Below are 14,470 nucleotides of genomic sequence, written 5' to 3'. Positions count from 1 at the left end.
TCTATTTTTTTTATTTTATTTTAAGGACAATAAACCTTTATTTCCCTGGACAGCTTCACTTTCAACAAGCAGAATATCATATCAACCTTCAGTTTAGGCGAGGCGGAGCCGCAGCACATATTATTAAGACTTTAGCAAGTGAAGGAATGATTAAAACAGCATCAGCCGTCGTTCATATGAAAGCTCAGAGGCCGTCTTCCTCAGTTGGAAGCTGCGATATATATAACGTCGGTAATTCGATTTCATGATAATAAAACACAATCAGCAAGGGATGTCTTCAGGCCCGTTCATACTTTCTGCAGATGTCCAATCTCGTTTGCGTGATGTAAATGTCATCCACGTCTGCAACAGCACACGCAAACTCTACGAGGTCATCCAAACATTTATCACCCTTTAATTACACGTGCATGCTGCAGGTAGAACCAGTCTGGACAATATTTTGGAATTCAATTTGTGATCAACTGGTTTGTAGTGTGCCTCCCCTGGTGGACATGTGTTACGGTACAAGTGAACAACAATGCTCAAGACTTATTTCTGCATTTTCTCTCCGTTGTCTCCCTCCCTCCAGGTACGACTTTGTAGAGATAGAGGATCTGACCGAAAAGACCGTCCTGGGTCGTTGGTGTGGGTCACAGTCGGTTCCATCGAGTCAGACGTCCAAGGGCAGTCAGATCAGGATCCGCTTCGTCTCCGACGAGTACCTTCCCTCCGAGCCGGGATTCTGCATTCGCTTCTCCCTCTTGCCTGTGGTAAGAACGCTATCAATGGCCTAGGAATTGATGAAAAATGTGCTCTGAGAGCAGATGTGCACTTAGCTGCCATACCTACTACTCTGTTTCTGCCCCCGAACTCAGGCAGAGTGCACACGTCTCTCCACTCCATGCACGATTCTAATTGTTGTGTAACACGGTGTCTTAAAGCTCACATAGAGTGGTCCTGTTGCACAAATATGTTAGTTATGGAGGTCTACTTACATACATTAACTTGTTTTTATGGTCAAAAACCTCCTAGTTGCTGTAAACGAGCCGATACAAATCCTCTTTTCTGACGCTGTTCCCCAGCCGCGATATTTCAGACTCAACTCTCACCCCCAGAAAACAGAGTGTGTTGTGATTGGCCAGCCAGAGTAGAGCCTTCCTAACTGTCTTGTGATTGGCCAGTACCCGGAAGTGACATATTCAGCACAACCGCTCTCAGAAGCGCAGCTCCCCCCTCTGGAACGGTGGATGCACTGCTACTCATTATCAAAACATTGTTTTGACAGTGTTTAAAAATAGCTTCTTCACGACTCCCCGCCGCAGTCCCTTTTATGACTTTGACCCGGAGTCAGACCCAGAGTCAGAAGACACTGAAACACCTCCACAACGGACGTTATTCTTCTTCTGCGGTTCAATGTACGCAACCGGATGTGCCCGGACTAGTGCCCGGAGCAGAGGGATCTGCTGTAACTGTGTTTTTTCAGTGATCTCGCTGAGCCCGAGATTACAATAAAACACAGCGTTCTCAGCAATGGCTGAACCGTTTGTTTTGAACCTTCAGGGCTTCATAAACAAGGTAAGGACGCAGATACACACTCAAAAAACAGCGTTAATTGGAACTTCCGGTCTAGGTCCGCTTTAATTTGCAATCGTCCATTCCTGCATCAGTGTCCCCTAATGGTCTAAGCGTCCCTGGGGAGATACTGTATTAAGCTTGAGTGCTGTGAAACATCTGGCACTGTATGGGTCTTATATTTTAGTTATACTGATATCAGGAGCAGCATAAAGCAGGATCTCTCTCACACACGCTTAAATAAAACACCCGTAATCCTTATACAGTATGCTGTAGACTCAGTGTATTTATTCAAAGTGGTTTGAAGCTTTAGTTGTAGTAGTCCGGGGCAACCGTGGTTTCCACTTATATGTAGCTGTTACGCCGTCCATTACAGCTCTATGTGAGAACCATAATGGCCTCTGAACTCATCCTCTCTCTCTCTACATCTTGTCAGATAAATCTGACGGACAAAGGTGCCTCGGTGTCACTCACGGCGTTGCTTGAGACCGAAATGGAGAAAATAAATGGCTTCGCGTTGACAATAGATGTGCTCTGACCCCCGGGGGGATTCATTCATGACCCCTCTGAGATGAAAGTAGGAATTAAGAGATAAAAGTGCATTGTGTGGGTAAATTGTCGAGCTGATTTCCCGTCTGATTCGTTTTTCTGTTCATGATTCTCTTTTTGTCACATACAGCAGCTTAGCGATAATACCCTCCCTTTGTGCGTCTCTGCACCTCACAGAGACACACCACTGTCTGATTACTCTATATACTGTCTTTAGTGTTGGAACATAATGTAACTTGTCTTCCTTTCTGCAGTTTCCTGATAGTTCTGCCTTTCACGCTTCCACGCCTGTAATGGGGAATTTAATCGCTCCTTTCCATCTTTGTTCCCCTATTGACTCCTTAGATTTTTTGGGAAGGTGTTTATCAAATAAAACGGGTGTGCTGCTGAAAAAAAACAAAAAAAGACACAACAGTTGTAATCATGAGGTTTGCATATTTCTGGGAAACTATTGCAACACAATATTTGTCGGAGCGTAACCAACAAAAAGTGAGAGCCCTTTACATGATGAGTCAAACAGCACTGAAACATACGCTATATGGACAAATTTGTTAATAATTGAATTGGGGCTAGACCCCTTATTTCCAGTGATGGACGATGTTAACGCTTCAGCATAACAAGACATTTTGGACAATAATTATGTGGCAACATTTTGAGAAAGGCCCTTTTCTCTTCCAACATCACTGTGCCCCAGTGCACAAAGCAAAGACTATCAAAACGCGGTTTGACAACTTGAGTTGTCATCAGTGACTGACCTCATAAATGCTCTGCAGAATGAATGGGCATTCTGAACAAATTCCTATAGAAATACTTTTAGATATTGAGGAAAGTATGGAATGTGTTATAGCTGCAAAAGTGGAACCAATCCATATTAAAATCCAGTATAATATGGATTGGTTCCACTTTTGTATTATGTATTTGATGACATAATTTCAGGTCCAAATAGTGTATTTCCCAATGGTAAATACACAGGAAGAGCATGGTTTGAACTGCCAGACATAGATCTTCCCTTTTCTAGGTTGCTATTTTAATTTTGTTGTTTTCTTGTTGAAGCTAGCAATGCAAATTTCACATCCTCATGATGGATCCACATCTGCTTGCATGTTTGCTTGCATTGACTCTCTCTGTAATCTCATCGGTCAAAACATCTGTGTTGCTTTTGTTGTGGATGCAGCATTACAACTCCACTTTTTTTTTTTTTTTTTTTTCATAAATTGTACTCTACCCCCGGAGCAGTCCGGCTTCCCGATGTAAAGTTAAAATACCTGGAAATTAAGACACACACACACACACACACAAGGGAATCCCTTCATCCCTCACTGACAAAATCCCAGAGATAAACTCAAGAGACAACAGCCATGTTTTAACCTGTCATGTTTTAGTTCTGTTCATTTGCTTTACAGAAACAGTTCTGCTCCTTATTAATCCCTAATGGACCTGCGGCGCTGTGAAATCTGACAAGCACAATAGGCAGCTGAGGTCACTGACAGTGATTTGTGTTTAACTTTCTTTTTTTTTCTTTCTCCGCATCTGAAGCATTTTTCTTCTTATTTTAATCCGTCGATCTTTGTTGTTGTTCAACATTTACAATTTCCTTCTCGTCACGTTTGAAAAGGAGTATAAACTTCAATGTTCCTACTCCATACACCAGGGGTTCTCAAAGTTTTGATACCTGAGGGCCAATTTAGGAACCCAACATTGGACTGAGGGCCGCCAAAGGACAAAAAAGAAAAAAAAAACAGAACGAAATCCCATGTGTAATAATTTTAATGACCAGATTGCAGTTATACAATTTACCGTTTAAGTAATATAAGTTAATATAATAACGCTTTACAATTTACTGGGTAATTACCCAGTATTTTGGCCTTTGTTCTTACCTTCTAATTACAGGTTAATACCAAGTAAAACATTTCTGTTACCATATATTTACTGGGTTAATAGCTAGTAATTGGAGGCTGTAGCTACCTGCTTATTACCAGTTTATAACCCAATAATACACTAAAATTCACCATATAGAAACCAGGAAAATACCCAGTATTTGTGTTTACACTTATTCGTCTGTATCCAGTAATGTCCAATAAACATTTAACAAGCTTAGTACCTCCTCGATTAAAACTATCTGACTCTAACTGTAATTCATTGCGGGCCGCCAGAAATGTTTCTGCAGGCCGCCATTGGCCCCCGGGCCGCACTTTGAGAACCAATGCCATACACCCTTAAAACACCATAAATAGTATTGATATTGATTGAGCAACGCGTCAGGGTGACATCTAAGAAGAATTACACAAAATGTACACCGAAAATTCAGCCATGTACTATATACTACCTCATTCAATCCAAATCAACCAAATCAAGGAAAAGAAAAATAGAGGAATAAACAGTTGCAAATATTATATGTAATCATTTTAAGATTAGACGTTGATATATGTGCAGGACACATTATAAACAAACCTAGCTTTTTTCCTCCTTTCACACCTCTAAAATTTAAATTTAAGTATGAAAAGCCAGCATCAGCTCTTAATACTTGACCATTTTGGTTGGAAAAAATATCCAGTCCTATCAAACATGTATTTGTTATCACTTTAATAAAAAATATATAGGATTTTGTGTTTGATATAAAGTATTTCCTCTGGGATTAGAAAGGTTTGTAAATAAACCATTAGAAAATCCTGATAACGTGCAGCCAGTGAGGCTGTTCTTACTGAGAGTTTTTATAATGTTATCCAGATTTCAACATTTTATATATTAACCTTTTTTTTGGGGGGAAAGTCTTACTCGAAAGATTTACAGGGAAATTCAGGCTTAATGTAATTGCTTGACACAAGGAACTCAAGTATTTATGCCTGCTCCTGACTGCGTGATACAACATGAAGCGGAGTTTGTGTTTCATTCCCACTCTGAAAGGTGCGGAAACCATGAGGTGTTGGGGGAGAGGAAGCTTTGGACCTCTGAACATTCAGTCTGGCTTCCCTTTGAACCTTCCACTAACAGAGGAGGAGCACGCTAGAACAGCAGCCGCTCTGTGTTTCCTCTGTGGTCAACCAGCAGCTACTGAAACCCTGTGCCACGCAGGGGCCAGCACTTTAGTTTATATTTAAACAAGCAATAATTCCTCCCCACCACTTCCATGGAGTGGAAGAGGGGGGAAAAAAAATAAAAAATAAGAACCGGTCTGTAATTCACAGGAAGAGAGTTTGGGGGGAAAAGGCAAAAGGGCCTGAGGCAAAGAGAGGTTGTTAAAACATAGAAGAGAAGGAGCCTGTTGACCAGAGCGTGAGGAGTGTTGAGTGGCGGACGTTCTGGGTTTAAAGGAGCAAACAAGACATGCATCATTGTCTCTGTGAGGTCTCGGTCCGTGATTAAACTGCACTGGTTGGCATGACGATCACGCCACTGTGCTCTGTTTGTTTTAACTGATTGAAGAACAGTTTTTTCACACTCTCAGGGGCGTAAAAATCAGTGCCGTTATGTTTTGACTGCAAAACAATCTCTTTGGACGGCGAAAGTACGGACTGAAACGCTAGTTAAAGCAAATGTTAATGACTGGCAAAGCCATGCAGGAGTCTTACTCCTGGCATGATGAAACTGGGGTCTGTTATTATAGCAACCTCAATTGCAGCGTGTGGTGCATAGTGAGAGGAAAAAAAACACTTTTTTTTTTCACAGACAACAGGCCCCATTGCTTACTCAGAGCTTTCTTTTTTGCAGGGAAGTGGTTTGCAACTTCATGCGAAAGAGAATATATTATTGTTTTCCAGCGCTCTCCCAAGAAGCTATTTCAGAATTGTCATCTCAACATAGTTTCGCTGGACCTGTCATTTTAGGGAACCAGAAATAAGATCATGTGGTTGTGCTTTATAGGAACAAAGAGAGTTGGAAACAAGGTAATCACGGCTTGAAGACGAGGTTATTTCTCAGAGAGGGGCTCCGAGAGTTCAGTCGTGATAAGAGATGGACGAATCAGGTAGAGCTACTGCTGCTGCAAAACATACTTCCACTTTAACCCGGCTGCGTATTTGTAGACCTTTCAAGTTGCTTGTGTATAAAGGGACATTGCAACAGCGAATGCTGCAATGATTTTTTTTTTTATTTAAAAGACTCTGGGCTGCTTATTGATGTTTTGTTTGTGACAGCACACGCTTAGACCTCTGTCTCCCTCCATCACACAGACTAATGGGATGTGCAGTTAAATATTTTTTTTCTCATTTATAGTCAATTCTACGGAGCCCCCGGAGTGACATGAGAAAAAAAATAAAATTACGAAAAAAAAAACATTTAAAATCTCGAGTTTCAAAGTCGATACCTCAACTTTCTATCTATTTAAAAAAAAAAATTCCTATTTTTTTTTTTTTTCTCATTTCACTTCGGGGGCTACGTAAAATTCTAAACACCAATGATCCATATTTTTTTTATTTGTAAAAAATTTATAAAAGAGGGCTCAAAGAAGTTGGAGAAACAAAACGTGTCAAATTTTACCTCCATAAGAAAACACAGTTCTGTTGAAATACAGTTTCATAAGAATAAAATAGATCTTCATTGTCTAACCCCCATGGTTCTCAAACTGTGGTACGTGTACCCAACATCGGTACACGAGCTTCCTCTGGTGTCACTTGGAGGAATTAAATTGTGCCTGTGCGTATCACAATAACTATGTGGAAAACTAAAGGTTGTAATCATATGTAAAAATACATTTTAAATTTCACGTTTTCATGTTGGGAATCCTCTTCAGCCAAATCTGACCTTGCAACACTTTGGCCGCACAGTTGCTTTTGTTTACATTTGGATTCAGGACGTTCTTTTCTCCTGTAAAAAAAAAAAAAATCCATGCTCTTCCCAATGTTTAAGCTTCTGGTTTAAAAACAATAAGCAGCTTTGCACATGCTACTGAGCCTTGGGTTTTCATACTTGAAGACACAGGATGCCAAGACACATCTCTGTTGCATTTGAATCAAAATGCAAGTATTTCCTGATAAACACACCCACTGTTTTCACCATTTCTCTATATCGTAATGACATTTTCTTCGTAACTCCAAATTGGGATCTGTCTTGGGTTGAACACAAAGTCTGAAAAACAAAGACAGCACAAGTGCATTCAGGTCTTGTGCAAAATAACTTTACCCAGTTTAAAATTAGAAAAGAATTGTTGCTGCAGAAGGCAGAAGGGGATGTAATTAGGCTCATGATCACTGAATTTGACTAACAAACAGAGACACGTCTCCTATTGTACCTTCAAAATTAGCTTTTGTCGGTGCCTAGTAAAAGGGTGAAAAGTGATGCTTACATTCTGACTCTGCAACTTAGAATAAGAATTGTACATGTACTTGTACAAGATCGCGAAGACAGTCAGCCGAAATGAGTTCCCTCCATAGGAGAGTCAGGCTCAGCCTTAGAGATCCATCTGAGAGGAGCTAATAGTAGAACCACTGCTCCTCTACATTGAGAGGAGCTATGCTGAGGTGGTTTGGGCATCTGGTTAGGATGTCTCCTCCTGGACGCGTCCTTGTGGCGGTGTTTCAAGCATGTCCTTCCCTTGGGGCCGACCCAGGACACGCTGTATTATATCTCTTGTTGACCCAGACCTGGGTCATCTGAAGAATGGAAAGGATGTCCTTTAAGCAAGGGCCGTTCTTTGAGGAGGCCGCCATGTTGTTTGCGTCACTTTGTTTCCACAGCAGCCTGAAACGACACGCGTTTTTGCATTTTGAAGTAAAAGCTTATTATGAAATCAAATAAAATAGTGGTGAAAGAGTGGTAACACCTGTTCAAGTATGAAAAACTATTAAAGCATGAGTGGAGGAGCCCTCCATTTTCTGATATCTTCCATTAGATGTCACTTATTATTATTACACTAGACCAAAAATGGCAGTCAGTGACTCAAACTTTCAGAATCAGTGTCGCGCTTACCTGAGAGTTTGTAGTTAAGATATGAAAGTTATCAACAATCTGCTTTCATCACAGAGAGATTGCTATGGCGACAGCATGTCCAGCAAAAAGGTACATATACAGTAGTGTTGCTTTAAACACCAAGTTGATTCCCATTATCAGGGTGGATATTTCAAGTTGTCAGAAAGAGCTCTTTCACTTTAGATGTTCTGCGTGTAAGCAGCTCATTGTGCAGCCACATATGCGGGGGCGCATATCTTGATAGCGCACCCTTAAAAATAATCACCGACTTCAGGCTTAAATGTCGGTGGTCAAAATGGGGGCGACGGATTTCTGCCGCTTCAAGAACGCGACGCATCATTAATAGCCCTCGACCACGCCTCGTCTTCAGATGGATGCCTGTGCGACTGGAAAAAAAAAAAAAAAGTCGCACAGGCATCCAACAACAACAACAGCGTCAGTGTGAAACTAGCAGACGCCTGCGTTACCGCTTTGATGTGGCTCTGTGTGAGTTAGTTACGATGATGAGAAACAGTTTTCCAGTGATCTTTGTTCAACGTCTGGCCTCATCAATCTGTCGCCCTCAATCCGTCAATATCTACGAGAGAAATGAATCCTTTGTGGAGCGACCAAACTCCGAAGGCCTCGTGAATCATGCTTGACAGTGAGTCTGTAAGTGTCAGTCGCTTGACACGGACGGCATTTTAAATGTGGTTAAAGTTACTGGTCCATTATGGAACTCGAGTTTGTTTCTGCATTTCTTAAATGGAAGCTCTCATCTGCTACTTGCAGTTTTATTTACACCAGCTTCATGTGTCTCCAAAGGAATCGCTTGGCGTCCCCATCAGAAGCTGAGCTTGCAGAGCCCTGCTAATTGAGGGAGTGCTGCACCGTCAACATTCACAAGCTGTTAATGGCCTCTTGCTCTGAGAAAGGACCGTTTCATTTTTCGCTCGTACGTGCACTCCGGAGGTGGTTTTTATGACCTGGTCCTGTCTGGATTAAATTTTTTCTTTCACATTTGTGTCTGTTTATCACAGTAGGTGCCAAATAAACCAAAGATGTGCTCAGAGGTTATGAGGGCTGCCTCATTAGAATGAGTCAAATCGGTGGCATGAGCACAGCTGTGCATCAGCTGTGTTTTTGCAGCCTGTGGTGGAGTCATGTCAAACCACTGGCAGCTCACGTCTATGCCAATGAGACTTGGATTCTGAGCATTTTGGATGGATTCACGCTGTCTGTAAATCTTAGGGGTGTTTCTTGTGTTCCACCTACTGTATTATTCGGTGACTACCACATGTACTTTAGACTCAGTAATGGTGTCTCTGACTAAGGTGGACAATATTAATCATACTATTGACCTAAAAAGAGGGCATTGGTCTTTGGATTATGATGTTAACCTGAGATGCGAAAAAGAATATTCCTTTCATTTTCAACTTCTAAGCTGTAGTGGGTAACTTTTACTTTGATGTTTGTTGTTATTGATGTTATTATTCTGCCTCAGTTTGGTGTTTGTGAACAGAAATGGGGAAACATTATGTGTATGCTGCAAGCAATACTATCAGACCTGTCTGAGAGAGCTAGTCAAACAGCAGAACGACTGGGTTTAACTGGAATATTTCTTTCAAACTATGACCATTTTCAGAGTGAGGGTAATGGAAATGTCTGTTTACAATGGTGTCCATGTGAACATAGTCAGTGTGGCAATGGGCTTTACTTTCTGCGTTCTTGTGAAAAAGTAAAATTACATAAGTGTCATGGCAGCCATTTCAAATGTTTTTATAACACCATGTGTAATAAATCTGAGGTAGTAACTTGTAAATAGGAATCTTACCACAAATCCTTGTTATGTCAGCGCGTTGGCTTCTAATAAAAGGAGAACTTTTGCTCGTCTAAGCCCCAATTCTCTCTAGATTCCTCTCCAATTCTTCACTATAAGTCATCAAAGTGAAAGTACGGATTCCTGGAACCATATTAACCCCCTTCTTTTCAAACGCTGCTGCCTCCCAACCTGCTTTAAAACCCAGCTGACAGAAGCTGACGTTTTCACTGTTCCACAGGCTGTACGTTTTTTTTTTGTTTTTTTTTCGAAGTGTCACAATGCTCCTTTCCACCTGTCAGTCACCAAAGATTAGAGAGACCCAGAGAGCTGACATGTTGGACAAACGTAGCATCGCAGGACTGAAAGGTTTAACAGATTAGCCTTCTTCTCTTGTGGGAAACCAAACACCCCAGGTATCCGTCTACTTTTGACTGCTCACTGTAGCCTGGAGACACGGGAGCTTAAAACAAATAAATATCTGTTGCCTACAGGAGCTAAAGGAGACATATGCTGTTATGCAAAGTGGGCAAAGCAGCTTTTAAAGATGAAATCACATTGGAGTGACTTTAGTATAAAGTCCATATTCCTTTACATGGCCTTATGATTTCACTGCAGTATGAACCTTTTTAGAGCTGAATTTCAGGGCTATTTATAGAGCGTACTGTTGTGTCCCATCCTAAAATCCTAAAACGAAAGCGAACAGGCAAAGAAAAGGGAATACTACTCGAGAATCTTTGTCTGTTTTCATGCATTTAAGTCGCATAAGGTTTGCAGTAACATGTAATACATTAAATATGTAAACAAGAGCTATGGTGATATTTAAAGGTGCCATATGTAAGAATGTGGCCAAAAACAGTTATTACATTCAAATTCAAAATACTGAGGTCTTTTAGGTTTCGTTTTCAGACGTAACTGGCAACCCGTGGTTGCTCGGCAGCTGAGACTCTACTGACTGCAATGATTGGTAGACGGCGGTAGGTGGCGCCACATGACAAAACATGATTTCAAAACATAAACATGATTTGCAGTCTGCAAAATATTTTTTTTAATGCAAATATTTTGTCTGTACTGTTGTTGTTGGTGAGTTCAGTTTGTTATATGAATATTATTCCCGAGTCTCTGTGACATATTAGGAGGATTTGATGGCCAGTTGCCTTAGATTTATTACATAATGCACCTTTAAGGCTACAAGTGCTGGTGTTATAATTTGATTTGAGTGTGTCGAAGAATGATCTTTGTGTTTCATGTTTTCCTGAAGAGTGCATCAGGTCCTGATGTTCCCGCACTCGTCACTCCATCCCAGCAGGATATTGAGGATCTGTCAGAGACCGTGGCAACTCTGGGCACCGTGGAGGAGGTCATGAAGTACTTGGAGCCGGAGCGATGGCAGCTGGATATGGATGAGTTGTACAAACCTTCATGGCACGTGCTGGGGAAATCTTTCATTCATACTAAAAAAGCCAGAGGTATGACATTTTTAAAAGGGGGCCAAAGACTGAGTGATTTTCAAACATGAGGTGATTAATGACTTTTCTTGTGCTCCTTAAGGAGGGGCCGATCTCAACCTGTTGAGGGAGGAGGTTCGACTGTACAGCTGCACTCCGCGGAACTTCTCTGTGTCCTTGCGCGAGGAGCTGAAGAGGACGGATGCCATTTTCTGGCCCAGCTGCCTCCTGGTGAAGCGCTGTGGGGGAAACTGTGCCTGCTGCTCTCATCGCTGCTACGACTGTCAGTGTGTTCCCACCAGAGTCACAAAGAAATACCACGAGGTATGTGAAAATATCAAAACATTGAAACCCCCCCCCCCTACCCCCCTTCTATCAAATGATCAGAAAATGTGTCCCAAATGTGAAGATGTTCCATCAAGGAGCTCTTGAGATGTTTGGTGGAATTGTACTGCGATGTCCAGCTGTTAATTCCGGCCTCCTTGTTTTTGGCAGGTCCTGTTGTTGAAACATCGAAGCGGTGGGAGAGGCCTGCAGAAGTCGATGACTGATGTGCCCTTGGAGCACCACGAGGAGTGTGCCTGTGTGTGTAACGATGACTGGGACTGACCTCAGACATGTGTAACAGCTGCCACTGGAATCACACAGGATGTTTACATACTTCTGCCACTGTTGCGACATTCTGTGTCCCGTCCTCCTCCGCTGGGAGCTACGCAGATTTCCCCTTTTTATCCTATTGTCCTTTTGCTAATTGGATGGGGCAGAAAAGACTGGAACCTAATAAAACTTCTGAATCGATTTGACTGCTGTGGAATACCAAATGGAGAGCGTTTTAGAGAGACAAAAAAATGTTGCTGGAGCAGATCTGGACTTTTACATCTGTGCCCTGAAGACTATTTTCTTCAGCCCCTCAGAGATAAGAGCGCAGAGGTATTTTTTGCCTCTTCTTCTTTTTGAGGTCTTTTGTTTAAAAGTTCTGTCTCTGTGGGCAGACAGTGTCATGGAAAAAATGGGAGCTTCTTTGTTCAAGTACCAGCTCCAGCTGCCTAATTCCCTCTGCTTCGTTATTATCACCATCCAGGCAGAGAAAGGTGCTCGTTTCCCTTCGCTCTTTCTCTTGTTTTACAGAAAATGATGTCTAATATGTGCCTTATGTGTAAATATTTGCATTTCCTTTCTGTACTTGTGCGCCTTTTCAACCCAAGATGCTCAAGGAGAGAGAGAGAGAGAGAGAGAGAGATAAAAGTTGCACATGCAGAACTGGCTGGGTGTTGTTCATGACAGCTCTCCCTTCAAAACATTTCAGCAATAGCTTCAGGAATACTTAGTGTCAGTTGTATTCAATATTTATTTGTCTATTGAAAAGGGATTTTTTTTTTTTTTGCAACATGTTTTACTGTGTAGTAGTATTTTGCATTTTCATTGTAAGTCCTTTTTACATTTTCATTGTGTCATGGATATTTTTCATTTTCACTATGCCTTTGTCTAATGCCATTTTCTGTAAGTTATTTATCTCTACTTTTGCAACCGCTGTTTGTGCATTTCATTGTACCGACCACCAAAAATAAATGTTTCCATTTTCAGTCAGAGTATTGTAATTATGACCAGTGAGCAAAGAAGACCGTGTCAATAAAACAATACCAGGGCTCTAAAGCAAATAAACCCAATAAGAAGTTCACATCAGTGCAACATCAGCAACTAAAGTGTTTTTATTTTCAAAACTTCAAATATTTCACATAGTGTTTATGTAGCTCTGAAAAGCAAAAACTTAAGCACATTTTTTTGCACAATAAGATTCATGGTTCAAGATTCATCGACACACATCACGCAAAAGTTGCACCATTCGCTTAAAGGTCCCATATTATACCCTATTTCTCCAAGTTAACCTCGTTCCCTGGTGTCCTAATGAACATGTCTGTGACATGCTTTGGTCCAAATACAATAAGGATGACGCACCACAGCAGTTCAATCACTCTGCCAAAACAGCCCTGTTCAGAACGCTCTGTTTAGTAGTATCTCTTTAGGTCCACCTTAAAAAAAGCAAAACGAGACTTAAGGGACAGGAAATGACATCAGCCACAGAGGCTACTGGAAGAGGCTGGAAGTTTGTGTAGAACTCTGTGCTGCACTGTGGAGCCAAGAAAATAACTTTTCGCAGACTACCGGTTGTCGGATATGGTTGTCCTCGTCTGTACTCTTGCATTTTTTAGGGACAAATCGGAGCTCCACGAGCCAACAATTCCAAGAATTTAGCTCATTGTGACGTCCCAGTAAGTGTGGAAGTCAACATTGCGTGTTTTATCTCCTGTACTTAGACTGAGCAGGACCACAAAAACATGAGTGAGTCATCTTTTTTCACACGTTGCCGACTGATAGGACCTCCAGAGTCCCAAATATAAGGATTTACATGATTAAAAAGTTGATTTTGCATATTATGGAACCTTTTAATAATTTGCATGACACAAGGTCGCAGAAGCCAATCAGCTCTAAGATTGGGACACAATCGTGGAAATAAATATCAACCGCCTCTCTTTAGGGAAAAAGCATATTCCTTTGAGAGTAAAGCTGGAGTGTTGACCACAATTGAACACATTGACCTGACCTAAACTACTTTAAAACTCATCAACTCAAGTGGAACATCATTATAACACAAATTGTACAGCATAAACGACGTCCAGAACATTGAGCCTTCAGAAAACGGGTTGTGAATTTAATTAAGGGGGCGTGTTCAAATATAATCTCTGCATGAATAGGATAGAACACTTTAAATGCAGCATATTAATTAATATTTATGTTCAGGGTTTTCACATGAAGGACGCAGCATACTATTAATGTTACATGAGTGGCACAGAAGACAGTCTTTTAGAGTCGATCCCTTGCTGTGTATTCAGGACTTCGTACTGTATGTACAGTAAAGTGCCGGCGTTATTTTAAAAACCTAATAGTAAGCACTTCTCTTTTTTTTCTGTACCACAAGCTCCTTATCAGACAATGTGCAGTGTTGTTCACTCCTACCTCCTCAGCCATCAGGTCACCCAGGAGGAGGTTTTCATTTGTCCATCTCACGCTGCATGTCCTGGCCAATTATTCTGATCTAATGTGCGGCCTGGCAGCCATCTGTGGTGACGCCAGATGCTACTGTATAAACACACCGGCTCCCAGTGTGGTTTTTTTAGAATAAACAGACTGCCTTCCTTAGCCGGTGCTGTGTTACCGTGCA

At 41.4% G+C, this 14,470-nt stretch overlaps 1 protein-coding gene across 1 annotated transcript in view; it reads left to right on the top strand.

The window, feature by feature from the left end:
• pdgfc (platelet derived growth factor c) overlaps positions 1–12,253 on the top strand; it is a gene marked incomplete at its 5' end in the record, with an annotated part of 47,847 nt that extends 35,594 nt beyond the window's left edge. The window contains 4 exons of the mRNA XM_083890954.1: positions 569–749; positions 11,064–11,271; positions 11,354–11,574; positions 11,746–12,253. Of these exons, the coding sequence (XP_083747080.1) occupies positions 569–749; positions 11,064–11,271; positions 11,354–11,574; positions 11,746–11,859 (724 nt within the window). The 3' untranslated portion in view covers positions 11,860–12,253. The remainder of the gene's footprint in view (positions 1–568; positions 750–11,063; positions 11,272–11,353; positions 11,575–11,745) is intronic.
• Between the last annotated feature and the right edge of the window lie 2,217 nt (positions 12,254–14,470).

Source organism: Microchirus variegatus (genome assembly GCF_963457635.1).
Source record: "Microchirus variegatus genome assembly, chromosome: 6".
NCBI classification, from domain to species: Eukaryota; Metazoa; Chordata; class Actinopteri; order Pleuronectiformes; family Soleidae; genus Microchirus; species Microchirus variegatus.
The sequence above is the reverse complement of the archived record's forward strand: the minus strand, read 5'-3'. Positions and strand labels throughout refer to the sequence as shown.